A 16,347-nucleotide genomic window follows, 5' to 3' on the forward strand; every position below is an offset into this window, starting at 1 on the left:
TGAAGATTCACACGTTTTTTTCATTTGACAAACAAACAGGACAAAACCTTAAGCAGGAAGACGATTAAAACACATGGACGCCTTCACCTCAGTGGTCCAGGGCAACTTCCACCAGCAGCAGGGACATTTCAGCTCAGGGCAGGTTAATGCTGCGTTCAGGTGCAGTCACACGTCTGGAAATCCCAGAAAAATTTATAATTACCCATATAATTCAGTGTTCTTTCATGCAGGACGTCCCTAGATTTTACAGCAAATCTAAGGTCGTGCAGTGTATCTGAAGGTCAAAGTGCTGCAGTGTGATGTTTTGAATTAGACATCAGGGTTCAGCAGAATCTTTCCCCTGAATTTTGTTGGAATACAAACTTGAAGCAGCGACCTCCGACCTCCGACTCTTCTTGAACGCAGCATCAGGCCCCTGCACATCATCAATCTGTCAGTTCTTGGCATCAATAAACCTCTCAGGGGTCTTTTTAAAAATATTTTGTTTGTACATATTCGTCTGCTCAAAGTCCAATTGTGGGGATTTTTCAGTTTTTGAACCCTTTAACCTGAAGATGAAACACATCTACAGTTTCTCATGGAATCAATCAGCATCCAGGACAGCGGCGTGTGGGGGGGCAGACGTTCAGGTGACCTCAGTAACAACAATGACTGAAAATAAACAATCTGGCTAAAAACTGAGATTTAGCTGCTCCTCAACTCAGGAGGCTGAACTGTTTCCTAACTGAATTAATGATGAACGAGCAAAAACCTAATGAAAATGGTTTGATTCCCTTTCTGATGGAGGAGGTTAGAGGAGCATCGGAAGCTGATGGAGGAAACCTTCTCAAATATTATTATAATTTTAATTCAATTCAATCTTTGCAGCACAGACCCTCAGGTCACCTGCTGTTTCCTCCACCTGCACCGATACATTCATGAGGTGTTGACCCTCAGTCTGGCCTGGCACGGCCCGGCACGGCTCCACATGCTCCACACACATGGGTTACAGATTTAGCCCCAGTTTGTCCGAGGTCACTGAACCAGACCAGGCCGAGAGAAGACGTTATTCGGACGGATCAGAGGGAGACCTCCGGGCCCGGGTACGGTTCTCCTCCGCACCAGAAATCCGGCGGCTGTGAGATCTCCATGAGCCAGAGCCCCTTCTCCTTCTGCTCCGCGGGATCCGCCTCCAGGACCCGGTAATAGTGACAGTCTCTGCCGTCGTCCGGGTCGTACGGCGGGGCCAGGATGTCCATGAACGCCGTGGGGCCGTCCACAGCGTCGATCTGGTGGAGGTTGTCCCGGTCAGGGGACAGGACGCAGGGCCCGCACTCCTCCGTGAACTCCCCGGTGGAGCGGAGCACGGAGCGCCGCAGAGAGCCCACCTGGGCCGGCGGGGGGAGCGGAGGCGCCGCCGTGGAGCCGCCGCTCGGCCGCTCCAGCCGGTCGAAGCAGCGGATCCTGACCTTCCCGTACAGGACCTTGAGGACACCGTGCATCTCCGGGTGGTCGTGCAGCGGGATGGAGGCGCCGCTCTTCAGCAGGAACACCCCCATGCTGAAGCCATCCGTCTCGCAGATGTGCATGTAGGTGACCGGGGGCGCTCCGTGGGGGTAGGGGAGCGCAGGGGCCACACCGGGCGGGCTGTCCTCGGCTCGCCGCGGGTCGAGCTTCAGGTCCGCCGCTCGCACTTCCGTCATCAGGCTCTTGAGCTTCCCGAGGTCCTCCAGAAAACACTTCCCGGCGTCGGCCCCTCCGACCCGGGGCGGGTTGCGGAACGTGACGAGAGCCTGGCGGGCGATTCTCTGAACGATGGAGCTCATGTCGCTGTCACCTGGCATCATACCGGAGGCGGAACGACTCTGCCCGGTCACCACCGACTCCACCGACCGCTGGTTAGCTTAGCACCGCTGCTAGCTGCACAGATCGTCTAGTAGAGCGATGACTCACTCCGCGGGCCAATCGTTCTTGTAGGTGGCGACCCTTTATATACAGTCTATGGTGGAGACACACACATACACATAGGTAAAGAAACATTACTGCCAAATGATCAGTGCTCTTAACGTGTATATAAGCAGCTGCTATGATGTGTTTATATTGAATAATGATTTATGTATCATTTACTACAATATAAATGAAATACATCCTGGTCTATATTAATCCTGCAGACAGAACAGGCCAAACAGGCTCAGGCCCGGGGTCCTGGAGGGTGTTAATACTTATTATTGTTGGAAAGTCAAAATAAAGCGACGTAAAACACACGTAAAACCAAAAAAAAGACCCAGATTGACCACACAGACGCACAAAACTATTTCAAAGAGACTCAACATTGACAAAAACAGACAAGTCACAAGGAAAAATAGACTTAAAATAACAGAAAGAGGTGCAAGAAGAAATAAATGAGTAAAAAATAGATATGAGTGACGCTTCATAGTTTTTTCATGTGCACAATAGATGTAAACTTAACACAGGCTGAAAGTAACAAGTTAACATTGTTACTACACAGTTGTGTGTCAGCAGCTCTGACACACAACTGTCAGAGCTGCTATTCATTTGTATAAGGTCATCATGTGGACGTCTCACAGAAAGTATTTTATAAGTATTTTGATACAAACTATGAATCAATTCTCATCAAACCTATCAATTACAAAATACTATAAAATATATATTTAAATGAATATGAATAGTCAATGATAAAAATGTGTCCAACATTTATGAAACAGTTCAGGGTTAATTTATGTTTTAGTTGATATAGACACATAGCAGATGTAGACGACATTCAGAAATGAGAGCGGAGTGATACCTTAGTGGTTTTTCCTCCTCTTCGATCAGCTTATCGCCACGCTCATTGGTCTACTCGGTTGTTTTGATGAGTTCTTCTAGTTGTGAATAGAGGATGTTTAATATTTTAATAAATCCCCACAGAAATGAACCATTTGGGAGAATCTGCTGATTTGCACTCTTCCATTAGTGGCCTGCTGCCAAACACGTCCGCACCACGCTGCTCTTCACGCGTTACACCTGGTGCATTGTGGGAAATGTAGGCAGCTCGTTAATCCCTGCTGCACTGACTAACACAGCCTCATGTGGAATTTAAAAAAGGATCAGTGACTGTTTATGAAGACGATCAGTGACTGTATATAAAGACGACCAGTGACTGTATATACAGACGATCAGTGACTGTATATAAAGACGACCAGTGACTGTATATAAAGACGACCAGTTACTGTATATAAAGACGATCAGTGACTGTATATAAAGACGACCAGTGACTGTATATAAAGATGATCAGTGACTGTATATAAAGACGATCAGTGACTGTATATACAGACGATCAGTGACTGTATATAAAGACGACCAGTGACTGTATATACAGACGATCAGTGACTGTATATAAAGATGATCAGTGACTGTATATAAAGACGACCAGTTACTGTATATAAAGATGATCAGTGACTGTATATAAAGACGACCAGTAACTGTATATAAGATGATCAGTGACTGTATATAAAGATGATCAGTGACTGTATATAAAGACGACCAGTGACTGTATATACAGACGATCAGTGACTGTATATAAAGATGATCAGTGACTGTATATAAAGACGACCAGTTACTGTATATAAAGATGATCAGTGACTGTATATAAAGACGACCAGTAACTGTATATAAGATGATCAGTGACTGTATATAAAGATGATCAGTGACTGTATATAAAGACGATCAGTGACTGTATATAAAGACGATCAGTGACTGTATATAAGGACGATCAGTGACTGTATATAAAGACGACCAGTGACTGTATATACAGACGATCAGTGACTGTATATAAAGATGATCAGTGACTGTATATAAAGACGATCAGATTGTTTCAGGGGTCAGGAGGTCATGCAACACAAACTGTAAATTCCTCAGAGGAATCATTGAGATTAAAAACTGTCTGATGTTGTTTCATGGTGAGTGAAGAACTCACTTCAGCCTCCATGTTGTCAACAATGACTCATGGATGTGAGTGTGACTCACTTGTTGTGGCGTTTGTGTTTGTCACTTGCTTATAAAGACGTAGGAAGTTAATTTGGACGTTTCTCCTGGGAAACACAAGCCCACACATGCTCATCAGAAGAGAGCAACAACAGATCAGTTCATGTAAATCTCAACCTGATGAAACCAAACCTTGTTTGGTGGAATTTGTCGACCAACACATTTATTTGTGTTTATTGCTGAAATCAAAGCAGAGAAAAACAGGAAGTAGAGGGTTGGAGACAAATGTTCAGACCCATGTGACCACTTGTGGACAGATTGTGAATCCCATCAAAGAACGAGGGCTAAAATATGTTGTATACAAACGCCACCATCTTGCGCTTTTCCGGTCATTTACAGTCAAAGTCTGTGCATTAGTGATCAGCTGTGGTATCAAGGTCCCACCCATACACCCACCCAGCCAATCAGGAGTCAGTCTCAGCTGTCAATCAGGCCCATTTTCATACCATGAAATAGCTAATTAAAACCAAACTGATCAGAAACACTTGAATAAACATCAGTGAGATAAGAACTACCTGAAATGACAGGAACCATCTTTGACAAACATTGATTTAATTTATTAAATCTTTTTCAGAACAGCTCTTTTCTGCTAACATGGAGGAGGAGAGGTTTATGACCTATACTGCAACCATCCACCGGGGGGGCGATCATGGTTTTTTTGGCTTCACTTTACAGAGCTGTCATGTCGGCCATCTTTATTTACAGTTTATGTAATCTGAGCATTCAAATCATTAAAGGACCAGTCTGTAGTATTTAGTGTCATCTAGTGGTGAGGTTGCAGAATGCAACCAGATCCCCTTAAATCCTACATACCAGACCCTTAAATGTCGGGGCTTTAATTACTTATTTGTATCTTTTTACCTCGACCATGTGCAAGTGTTGTCATCATCAAACAGAACCAGAGTGTGAAACTTCCTCCTGTCATCACGACACCCTGACGCCCTGGGGGCGACTTTCCTACACTCACCATAAAAATAGAATTAGCTGAGTCCTTGTGATCACGAGGACACGGACATCTTTCCGTCCTCACCTGCTCCCACGCAGCTCAAACTTCTCACTTCTCCTCGACTCCGCAATCTTCAGCCGGTGCCTTGAACACCCACCTCCTCACGACGTGACACCAGGGCCTCAATCGTACGTCCAGAAAACTCCACAGTGTGTTTGCAGTCATGATGTCGTAGTTCTCCTGAATTTATGTGTTGTTTTTTACAAGGACCGGGAAGCAGGCTGAAAATAGACGGCATGAATCAGAGCTCGGACGGTTTTAGCCCTGATGTCGAGCCAAACTGTGGAAGCCCTGCGTCCAGGAGGTCGTCCTCCAATTAAAATAAACAGGATGAGTTACACACACACACACACACACACACACACACACACACACACACACACACACACACACACACACACACACACACACACACACAAAGGGCCTTGTATATTTATAACACTACAGTAAACAGAAGCAGTTGTTGTGTGTAAACTACAGACTCAGAGGTTTGCTATCTCGGAGGCTAAAATTAATAAAGTTGTAGAGACACTGATGTGAAATTCTGCCTCTCGCATCAACAACTGTGTTATAAAACATCTGGTTCCTTGGTGTAAAAGTCAAAGTTCCACGAACATAAAAAGGCAAACAAAGAAAATGACTGCAGTTTCCTGGGTGCTTTGCAGTGAGAAACGTCCAACCACAGAAAACAACGTCAATATAACGTCAATTATTACAACAAGTGTATTTTAATGTTTGTCCAGGATTTCGTTATTGACCTTTTTTGTCCGACTAAGACGAGACGATATCGATGAAAGTAAAATATTATGATCAACTGACGTGCAACTTTGTTGATAAAAGATGAAACATTTCTCTCCGTATAAACAGATACATAATAAAACGCTGGAGAAAACAACCAATCATGTATCTTCAGCGCAGCTCTCCCCACCTCAGAGGTTCCAGTTTTGTAAATTATTCTTCCAATCAGCAACATTTTGGGGGTTAATCAGATTTACCCAGAACTTAATTCAGACCCTGGTCGATGAGGTGGAAACTCAGGTTTATGCAAAGCTTCCTGGTTTCACGAGTTGTGCAACCCTACTGGAACATTATCAATAATAACATATCAGATAATAAATCCATTATCTTTTGTTCTTGTTCTCCACTTTGTTCTTTCTCCTGAAAACCGTGATGCTGTGCAGAGATCCCGAGTCGGAGGTTTGCGTGCCGTCGTTCTTCAGACGCTTCGACTTGAGTGGATCCAAATGTGTTTTGTGACAGAGGCCTGGGTCCACAGGGCTTAGACAGGAAGCTGGATGTGGAGGCCCGAGAATCCCACAGGGAAACTTCACATGCAGCCGCTGACATCACACACAACTCAGCTGTTCTGTGGAAGCAAAGTTAACCCCACAAAAACAAAGTGTTGAGATGTCAACTGCATCAACATCAAGAACTTTTAGTTCAGCAAGATCATTGGTTTTATCAAAACATGAGTCTAAAAACTGCAAAATAAAAGCTGCTGCTGCTACAGTTTCTCTGGTGGTTTTGGGTTAACGTGTCGTCCTGCAGCCTTTGCTCCTTATCTGTGAAACAACAGCTCGGTGTGACGTTCATCCGTGTGTCTGCGCACAGAAATCTGTTATCTGTCGCCCACATGGCCTCAGACTGTGCCCGGCCTGCAGGGTGACGGCCTGTAGATGCTCACCCTGATACAGGCGTGTGACGGGTTTTTAGAAAGAGACTGTCCAACGTCAAAGCGATGATTTCACGGCCGAGCGTGAGGAGGTGAGCGTTGTGTGAGCCTTCGCCGTGACGTCAAAGCGCTATCTGGTTTACTCGCTCCATCAAAGATCAACACCAGCTCAGTATTTATTGACACGCTGTGGGGCAGCGAGGAACCGTAACATAACAAGCAGTTTAACATTCTGCGGTGGCCTTGGGTTCGTTTTTTCTCCCAATGCACAGATGGTTTAGAAGAATCAGAAAAAGAGAGAAGGGCATAAATAAAAACATATTTTCTAGAGATTTTTAAAAATGAGGAAATCTGACCATCAGGTGAAGGTGAAGCTGCTCATGTGAAAGTTACGATACCAATGATCCTAGTTTACTGTTCATCACACAGTCGTCTCAGCTGATTGTTGAGGAATCTAAAATGTACTAATCATTTCTTAAAGGACACATGAGATGATTCTTCAGTTTTTCTTTCCTCTCGTCTGTCATGAGGGTTTTTGTTGAATGTAAAAGTTCTGTAAAAGTTACACAGAAAACCCTGAAGGTCCTGAAACTCCTCGTCAGTCGTCCAGCACAGAGCTTCCTCATCATCATCGTGATGTCATCGTATCATCATGACATCACGATTGCCCACGTTTGCATATATCTTAACTTCTGTTGACTTAAAACGTCTGAAATGTAACGAGGTGCCGGAGACAGTGACGGTTAAAAAAGTCGAATCTTGATGACAGGAGCACAGAGACTGAGCCTTTTTATTGTGTTATTCACATTTGAACATTTAACAGGATGTTACACCACTTTTTTCTGATGTTGACATTTATCTTAATGAATCTGACATTTTCTTTTATTGACAGTCTTTCTCTGGTTTCTGATTTCTCCGATTCCTCGTCTACCAACAGCAGAATTTTGTTTCCATATCAGACAATTTCCTGTTATGTCATCACTACACAAATACTGGACTCACTTCCATGTCAGAGATTCAGAGACGTGAGGAGGAGGAACACAGGCTGTAGATGGACATTCTCAGATAATTTTGTTTGTTTAGTCACAACTGAGTAAAAAAGTGAGGTTCTGGAGTTTTTATCACTTCAACATATTTGTGTCTTTTCCCTCAGGCTTAAATATAACCACTCTGTTGTCATGGTAATCACTTCCTTATGTTCTCCACTCCGAGGCTCTCGGGCAGAAACGAGCTGTGACCCTCGTCTCCTGCACCGTCCTCAGAACCCAGTGGCTTCACACACTCGTCACACGGAGCGAACACACGGCAGCTTCGTGTTTCAGTGTGAAAACTGAAATAACACCACAGGATATATCATATATATGTATTTTAACACGAAGGAAGAGTTTTTATGATATCACTGATGTTTTCTTCCATTTCAGTCGATGAGGCTGCATCATTTCTTTTCACAGTATTGTTTATTTGTTTGTGCTCAAAATGTCTGATAGTAAATATGAGCAGTGTCGAGATGTGGTCTCATCATCGCGTGGTTTGTGATCTGTGGACGAACACGCTCTGGTTTCATCATGATCCTCCTCAGGTTTACACCAAAACTCTTGACTCAGAAACTTCTTTTTTCTCACAACCAAACAAACTTTGAAGTTTTCCCGAGGGATTTTAACTTAGAATCCTGTTTCCACATCAGCTGCTGTTTGAAATATACAGATTCTTGTGATTTATGACAGTGTTTTTACATTTGAGCTTTAATTGATAACAAATGGAAGGAAATATTTTTGATTTATTTTAGGACAAATTAACAGATTCTTTCTTTCTTTCTCAACTTATCGCCCACCAGATCGTCATGGTTCTAAATTTTCCTTAATAAGATTTAAATGATACTAAATCATGGAATGTTTTGTCCCATTTTGCAAAGAATTGTTCCTCTAAAAATGTTTTATAAAAGATAATTTAACTGCAGTTTTATAATCCGCATATATTGTTGTCTACAGATCAGTGAAAGTGTATAAATCACAAACCCGCTGTTAACCTGTTTCCTGATGGTGGTGACTCCTTGTGGTGAAAACATAAAACCAAGGATTCATAGATTCCTGAAGAGTAAGAGCTAGAGTCTGTGTTAATGTGACTGTGGTGACACCAAGTTGTCGTCTGTGAGTACTGCAACATTAACACAGCCTCGTTCTTATCTTTGTTTTCCTGCGGTCGGTGACAGAAACATCTCTGATGATAGAACAAATGTAAAGAGAACCACACAAACTCTTGTTGGTGTCATGTTTGTTCTTTAATCTTCCATGGTTTCCACACAGAACAGAAAACGTTATCCAGCTCTTCACAGTATTGCATTTTGCACAGTGTTATACAGACGACAGAGGTTTGGAGTGAAGGCACAAAACTAGAGATCACTTCTGCAAACGAAATCCCTACGGACAATCATGACGAACTCAAGGAGGTTTAAACTCGGCCGGGAAACAGTTTCACACAACATAAAAATCCCTTCATCTCCACCGGCGCGAGGGAGGAAAGATACGAAAAGTAACTTGTTTTCGATTAAGTTTTCACCCTCGTCTGTTTCTTTTTCCTTTCAAAGATCCTGCACATTTCCCACAGAAGTAATAAAGTTTATTTTCCAGACTTTTCCACACTTGTGCGTGAACCGTGCTGATTGTCCAGAACACGACTCCACCGTCACGTCAAACCCAACAGCGCCACGCTAAGTGCCCTCGGTTGGTTTAGTGCAACTCTCCTTCAAAACACCATTAAAATAGACCTCGCTCTGCTACAAAAGTACACATAGTACAAGATAACAGTATTTTATAAGTACTCTTTGCTACATATGGAGCATGCTTTCACAGTAACACAATAGCTACATATGTAGTAGTTGTTGAGCTGCGTCATGCATCTTCTACCAACTTCCAATGACTGAGCACCAGAAACTCAACAACAGAAATCAGTTTACCAGACACACACCCGACACACGTCAAGAGTTAAGCTGCTGTTTGCATAAAAACCCTTCAACTCAGTGATCACCTCGGCCAAGGAGGGCTGGTTGGTTTGTTTTTCAGACTAAAAAAGAATAAAAGTTATTATTACGTCCGACAGATGTTGAGTTAACATGAAGTCATCAGTTCATTCAAATCTAAAAACAAAGACTGAGTCTCTGTGCTCTTGGTTCTTTCAGGTTCTTCCAAGAGCAGCAGGGTTTTTAATCCACAGCAGCAGCAACACTTCAGATCATCGCTGCTAAAGTCTAGTTAATCGCACACAGATCTCAAAATCCCTCACATCCTTGTTGATAATTTGTCCAAATCTATCAGATCAGGTTCTCATGTGTTGAGAAGCAGATTGAGGGAAACCTTAACGAATCCCAGTTCACCTCCACGAAGCCGTTTGACTGAAAACTAACGCTTTATATTCTATATATACGGTTTTCCATTTAACAAGTAGCATCAGGTGACAACAAATTATCATAATTCAGTCCGACTTGGTTTGTTAAAGTGACGAAAAACAAAAGTACAGAACATTATCTGGTTTAAGAATATTAGCAACATCCAATAAATACATTAAAATGTTTTAATATATATAATATATATATATATATTAGATTTTAATATATATTAAAATAAGAAAAATATGATTGGCACAACCACTGGTCAGGATGCGTTCACACTAACTTTTTAAACGAGAACTAATCCAGAAATAATCTCCGTCCACACTAACACACCTGAAAACAAATGTCACATGACCATTCACCTACACTGGCCATATGTTGTAAACAGGAAGTAGATTGTTTACTCTGCAGGTGGTTGCTTAGTTTCAGAAAATAACACGAACGAGGGACAGCGACTGTCAGTAACAGTTCCACCTCGTCGTCGTCCAAGAAAAGATATCGCTGCTCTTACTTTTCACCATCGCTGTTCGTCTTACTTCCTATTTTCTGTAACTAAGCAACCAACTGCAGAGGAGACGATCTACTTCCTGTTTGATTATTTCCGACACGAAGCTCAAACGTTCAAGTGGACGGAGATAACTTTCATTTTAAAAATCAAAACGTGTCAGTGTGGACGTCGCCTCGGCCTCTGGAAGGTGTCTGCAAGATCCATTCAACACTTTTTATCACCTTATTGATGCCAATTAAAACTTTTAATTAGATCAACTCACTTGAAGTTAACCATCCTCTGATGATATATGTTTAAGTTAAAAAGGACTTTAAAGAATTTGAAGATGGTCACAGGACCTTGCAGACACCCTGCTGAAAAATAAAACTGCTTTGTGACTCAGGTTAATGTTCTGCCAAGTTAAAGGACGACTACTTCCACTTGACGACACATAATAGCTTTAAATATAAAATATCTATTAACACTGTCAACGGAAACTAAAAGGTACATTTTACACCAAATACCATCTTTTTACATTTACATTCTTATGATTGGATGAGTGCAAAAACATGGCGTGTAAACAGAGGAACGATGGTATTAAAGAAGCCGCCACGACTTGTTTAGTTTACTGCAGATGTACTGAATGTATTCACGGCACTGATAAGTCACTTTGGATGAAAGTGTTTGATACGTCATTCGGTTTGTGATCGGAGAATCTCCACCCGTGTCTGTGCCGACGAGGGCGTGAGTTTAAGCCTGAACGAGCGACGGGACGAGAGTCAGGTCTTAGAACGGAGCGTCTCTTTCGGCATGAGCTAGAACATTAACTCGGTACATTCGTTATACTGCGTGTGTGGTGTCCTGCAGAACTTGGCCGAGCTGCATGAACGTGGCTTCCGTTATCAGAAAATCATGTAATGGAGGATAAAACCAAACACGTTATCTTCCAGTTCTCCAAAGCTTTAGCACAAAGACTGGTTTAAGCTTTGATTATAGAATAAGTCTGATTTATTCTATATTGATCGTCTAGTGGTAATGAAGGAACATGTGGCTCGGAGGAATTTAATCTTTCTGGCTCGACATTCATTTTGTTTGTTTGTCTGTGTTTTTTCTGAGATTTGTTGAGAAGAATAACAATACTGAACATCAGCAGCCTTATTCTTTAATGTGGTGAAATGTGTGAATTAGTTTGTGGCTCTATGAGGAAGCTTTTCAGTTACTTTGTAGTCATCGATGAAGGCTAGCAGATTCCCTCTCCATCCAGTCTTTGTGCTAAGCTAGGCTAACAGGGCCTGAATCTCTCTGTGCACTGGACGAAGAGAGATGAAAGAGATTTCTATCTTCTCATCTGACCCTGATTTAGGGCGGGACGCAAGCTTTCCTTCCCAAAAATGTTGCACTGCTCCTTATAAGAAAGGCGGCTTATACTTGTGCATATCTGATTTTAGCCTCCACCGTATCTCTGGTTTAACATCCTGCTCTGGGAACAGACTGTCGGGTGGGTTAGCTGCGTACAGAAGGACCAACTGTACGGAAGCATAAAAAAAATCACAATAAATAATTTTAAGTCAACATGTATCTAACGTTATGTACAGTTATCAGAAAGTCTCCGTGTTGGTCCTCGTGTAGTGAAGCTCACACACTCGAGCGAAAGCCAGGAATCACGTGAAAATTGAGCTCGACCCAGATCTGATGTCATCAAAGTCATGTCTGTGCCTAACAAAGCAAATCAGAGCAGCGAGGTGACGTCGCTCGATGGTGTGTGAGTTTGTCCAGCGCCATCTTGGTTTTTTAAAACCAGAGGTAACCATAATTGGAGGAGCAGGGGGTGGAGCCTGACTTAGAGCTGGAGGACACTGCAGGCCCACCTACACCTGCACTCATTGGACAGCAGTCATCACACAGAATAAAGGATGCAGGGACTTCATTGGTTCCACTTTCTAGACTTGGAGTCTCTGTCCATTTTTAGAAATGGTCCATGTTCCCATCACTGACTTAATAATGTCCTGCCTCATTTGTCAGATGATGATAAGAGAAGTACCAGAGGAAATCCACGGTCTCCTCTATGATCACAGGGCAACGCTCCAAGTTTAAATGAACCTAATCTTCATTCAAAGTTTCAAGAAATGTCTGTTGGTGGAGGAAGTTCCAGATAGTTCAATCAGCTTATCAGGATAACTGCAGCAGTTTGACCTTAATAAGCACAGACAGGAAGAAGATAACTGGACTGATGGGGAGTTTTAGGGAGAACCAGGCCGAGATGTGAGGGTTCGACCAGAGGAGAGGACGAGTCGCCAGCATCACTGGGAAAACGACTCGCTTCCATGATCAGACCTCATCTGTTACTAAATCTTAAAGTTAGGAAGTTTGTCCAAAGAACAGAGGAAATAACTCAAAACATCAGTTTCAGTAAAGATTGAGATTAAACTGAGCTAAATGGAACATCAACAGTTTATCTACAATCACATTCACCTTAGTGAAAATCTGTACACTGGTTTATTTTCGTTCAATAATCTATGTAAAAATAAAAAATGCAAAATAACGACATAATAATAATTATATATTAAATATAATAATAATAATAATCTGCACATGTTCCTTCAGTAAGGATTGATTGACACTTAACTATTCCAAAGAATCCTGATGTGACTTTGACGTTACTGAACTTTTCCACAGATTATCGCACTGAAATAAAGTCATTGTGCAAAAAGGTTTTACCCGCTGTCCCCCTCTCCCTGGCGTCTCCCTACACATCTAGGCCTCGTACCCGGCGGACCGGCGGCGCTGGTGGTTCCAGATGTCGTCTCTGTGTTCGGGTCGGCAGAAGAGCCTGGACGACTGGGCCAGCCGCTCCATGTGCTCCCGCTCCCGGTCTCGTTCACCACCCGGTGTGGAGAACGGAGGGTGTCCGCTGAACTGGGAGGACAAGGGGGTCCCTCTGTCGTGGAAACAAGACGAGGACAGTTGACCTCCTGCTGACCTGGAAAGGACAAGAAAACATGTCTGTGTAAACCACAGGAACTTAAAAGGGAGCTTCATGTGTGTCTTATAATTCAATAATACCAGAGATCCAAAATTATTCAGTGAGGTGGTTGAAACATACAAAGGATATTAATTTGAGCTAATTTGCAAAAAAAACCCAAAAACTCAATTGACCTGCAACTGATTTAATCACCTGTCGTTGGTCATGACTGAGACACAGAGCGACGGGTTGCTCACCTGCTTTTAGTGATTCTGTGAGGTCCGTTATCAGTTGGCTGCTGGTGGTGCTGAGAAGACAAGAGACATGACTCAAGGACCAGCAGTAAACAGTTCTTCAACTTTTCACAAACTCTGTGATTTGACGTTCTCTCTGTGCGTGCGTGCGTGCGTGCGTGCGTTCACGTCGTTGTACCATGTAGTGGTTGCACTGTGGCGGACTGCCGTTAACCTGGTAGTACTCCACCAGCCTCTCGGCCAGAGCAATGCGTCTCAGCAGGTCCTCGATGAAGCGCTGGATTCGAACTTTACCACTTGTCTCCTGTCGAGCCGCCGCTTCCAAAAACTTCTGGATGGTTATCACCTCCCTGGAAAAACAAAAAACAATGCTGCGTCAGGTGTGCTTCATCTATGTTCATTTATCAGAAACACACAATGAGTCCACTTCAGTCAACCCCGCTGCCTGTTCACCTCTCTCGTCGTTCCAGTTCATTCTCGGAGGCGTTGAGCTGCTCCCTCAGTGCGGCGATCACCATGACGGCGACGTCCACCTGCCGGCTCAACGACCGCTCCCGCTCGGCCACCTCCTGCCTCTCCTGGGCCAGGTGCTGCGAGTGAGCGCGTTCACACAGCAGCTCTGTGTCTGTCTGGGCCAGCTCCGTGCTCACCTTGGCCAGCTGCCGCTGCATGGTGCTGTCGGCCGCCCGCAGGATGCTGGCCAGTCGCCGCCGCACTGCCGCCGAGGCTGCCGCTGTCTCCAGACCAGAGTAGTAGTTCTGCTCTGGTGGTTACAGGACAGGAAATGAGTCACTGCAGGTGTCACCATGATTATTGTTCACTGAAAAGTCTTCTGATCAACATTAAACGACCTGAAAACCCACATCAATAAAAAAAAAAAGTGAAGTAAGAAAATCTGAACGCACCGACCAGGTCCAGGTCTGGATCCAGATCCGTGTCCAGGTTTGCCGGTTGTACGAGATGAGCAAGAGGACGAAACAGGAAGTTATGGTATCCTGGATTGGACTTTTCCATTTTAATATCCTCTTCATTTCTGCCTCCATCTCTCTCTTCATCTTCCTCCTCGTCCTCTTCATCCTCATCCTCTGAGTCTTCGTCCTCTTCATCTTCCTCTGCCTCCTCATCCTCTACCTGCGTCCCCACCCCGACGCTCTGGGTCCGTCTCCTCACAGAGCTGTAGGAGTGGAGGTACCCGCTGTCCCTGCTGTCACTGAGGGAGCGTACGTGAGGTGGCCGCCCCGTGCTCTGCTGCCCCCTGCGTGTCGGGAGGCTCATGTCGTGCCAGGGAATTGCTGCCGTCAGTGGGTCAGGGAGTTTGCCAGTGATGCTGAAGCTGCTGGTGTCCACGTCCGGTGAGCGGTACGAGTGGCGGTACTCCAGGTGGGCGCGGAGCGAGGCCAGGCTGTGGAAGCGCTCCAGCTCGCCACAGCGGGGGCAGCGGAAGGGGAGGTCGCAGCAGGTGATGGGGTCGGTGACAGCGCCGCAGGCCTGGCCATTCCTCTCTAAGAGGAAAGAACTACAACCTCTGGAACACAACTTCTGCTGCATCACGCTACACCTGCAAAAAAATTAAGAGAAAATTGAAGAGTAGTGCTGAAGAAATTAATCAATTAATCCAAGGACAATCGTCAAGGAAAATGTTTATTTAGCTTATTTATCTGTATTAATTTAATCAAAAGTATTTGCTGTCCTGTTTTAAATAATTATAAATTGGATTACTTCAAGACGTTTCCTTGATCCCAGGGAACTGAAATCTTTCTAAAACCTTTAGACTTAATGATTAATTCTGAATACTTACACATTTGTTGATAGAGTTGAAACATAGTTGATGAATTGGTTGATTAACAGAAAAGTACCATCGGTTAGCTGCTCTATTATCTAACGTTAGCCCAGTTAGCTGCTCCGTTGACTGCTCTGTTAGCTAGTGTAAGTTCAGGTAGCTGCTCTGTTGGCTAATGTTAGCGCTGATAGCTTCTCTGTTAACCTAAATTAGCTCAGTTGGCTGCTCTGTTAGCTCACTTAGCTTCTCTGTTAGCTAAGTTAGCTGCTCTGTTAGCTTAAGTTAGCTCAGTTGGCTGCTCTATTGGCTAATGTTAGCTCTGATAGCTTCTCTGTTAGCCTAAGTTAGCTGCTCTGTTAGCTCACTTAGCTGCTCTGTTAGCTTAAGTTAGCTCAAGTGGCTGCTCTATTGGCTGCTCTATTGGCTGCTCTGTTAGCTGCTCTGTTAGCTCAGTTAGCTTCTCTGGTTAGCTGCTCTGTTAGCTCAGTTAGCTCAAACATGCAACTGCCGCTGAATCATCACCGGGACTCGGCTCCGGCTCTTACCGGCGGAGGATGAACGGCAGCGGGGTGAAGGTTTAACTGTGACCGTGCGGAGGAGTCATCATGTCGGACACACACCGAGGAGGCAGCAGCATGACGTCACTCCTCCAGAGGAGAGGGCCACAGATTCATTCAGAGAGGGACACACATCCCGTCAGCCCCTTCAAATTAAAGCAAAGAGTTTCTGTTTCCGGTCCGGACTCAATAAAATTACATAAAACTGGAACTGGAAACAA

General features: G+C 44.0%; 2 protein-coding genes and 1 long non-coding RNA gene across 6 annotated transcripts; 1 reads left to right on the top strand and 2 right to left on the bottom strand.

Moving 5' to 3' along the window:
• adob (2-aminoethanethiol (cysteamine) dioxygenase b) lies at positions 1–5,271 on the bottom strand. 3 transcript variants are annotated; one of them, XM_035173130.2, is made up of 2 exons: positions 5,054–5,271; positions 1–1,978 (listed from the first exon to the last, which is right to left on the bottom strand). In XM_035173130.2, the coding sequence occupies exon 2, from the start codon at positions 1,824–1,826 to the stop codon at positions 1,059–1,061; it is 768 nt and encodes a 255-aa protein (XP_035029021.1). In that variant the 5' UTR covers positions 1,827–1,978; positions 5,054–5,271; the 3' UTR covers positions 1–1,058. The 3 variants fall into 3 exon arrangements, with proteins under 3 accessions (XP_035029021.1, XP_035029019.1, XP_035029020.1); XM_035173128.2 differs by having other exon boundaries at positions 4,991–5,133; XM_035173129.2 differs by lacking the exon at positions 5,054–5,271 and adding an exon at positions 2,786–3,084.
• LOC118119296 lies at positions 5,027–6,538 on the top strand. The gene is made up of 3 exons (XR_004698067.2): positions 5,027–5,157; positions 5,237–5,363; positions 6,211–6,538. It is a non-coding gene; the product is annotated as an uncharacterized LOC118119296 (long non-coding RNA).
• A 2,419-nt stretch (positions 6,539–8,957) lies between these two features.
• Positions 8,958–16,254, bottom strand: znf365 (zinc finger protein 365). 2 transcript variants are annotated; one of them, XM_035173124.2, is made up of 6 exons: positions 16,115–16,254; positions 14,695–15,347; positions 14,243–14,552; positions 13,968–14,139; positions 13,793–13,842; positions 8,958–13,553 (listed from the first exon to the last, which is right to left on the bottom strand). In XM_035173124.2, exons 2-6 carry the CDS (start codon positions 15,335–15,337, stop codon positions 13,328–13,330), a joined length of 1,401 nt encoding a protein of 466 aa, XP_035029015.1. In that variant the 5' UTR covers positions 15,338–15,347; positions 16,115–16,254; the 3' UTR covers positions 8,958–13,327. The 2 variants fall into 2 exon arrangements, with proteins under 2 accessions (XP_035029015.1, XP_035029016.1); XM_035173125.2 differs by having other exon boundaries at positions 15,588–16,238.
• Positions 16,255–16,347: the final 93 nt, after the last annotated feature.

This window comes from Hippoglossus stenolepis, chromosome 12, assembly GCF_022539355.2.
Source record: "Hippoglossus stenolepis isolate QCI-W04-F060 chromosome 12, HSTE1.2, whole genome shotgun sequence".
Lineage (NCBI taxonomy): Eukaryota > Metazoa > Chordata > Actinopteri > Pleuronectiformes > Pleuronectidae > Hippoglossus > Hippoglossus stenolepis.

Coding starts and splice junctions, on each gene's coding strand:
- znf365 (XM_035173124.2), bottom strand. CDS start 15,337: ATGCAGCAGAAGTTGTGTTCCAGAGGTTGTAGTTCTTTCCTCTTAGAG. Junction 14,553..14,694: donor TCCAGACCTGGACCTGGTCG/GTGCGTTCAGAT, acceptor TGTAACCACCAG/AGCAGAACTACTACTCTGGT. Junction 13,554..13,792: donor CACAGAATCACTAAAAGCAG/GTGAGCAACCCG, acceptor TGTCCTTTCCAG/GTCAGCAGGAGGTCAACTGT.
- adob (XM_035173130.2), bottom strand. CDS start 1,826: ATGATGCCAGGTGACAGCGACATGAGCTCCATCGTTCAGAGAATCGCC.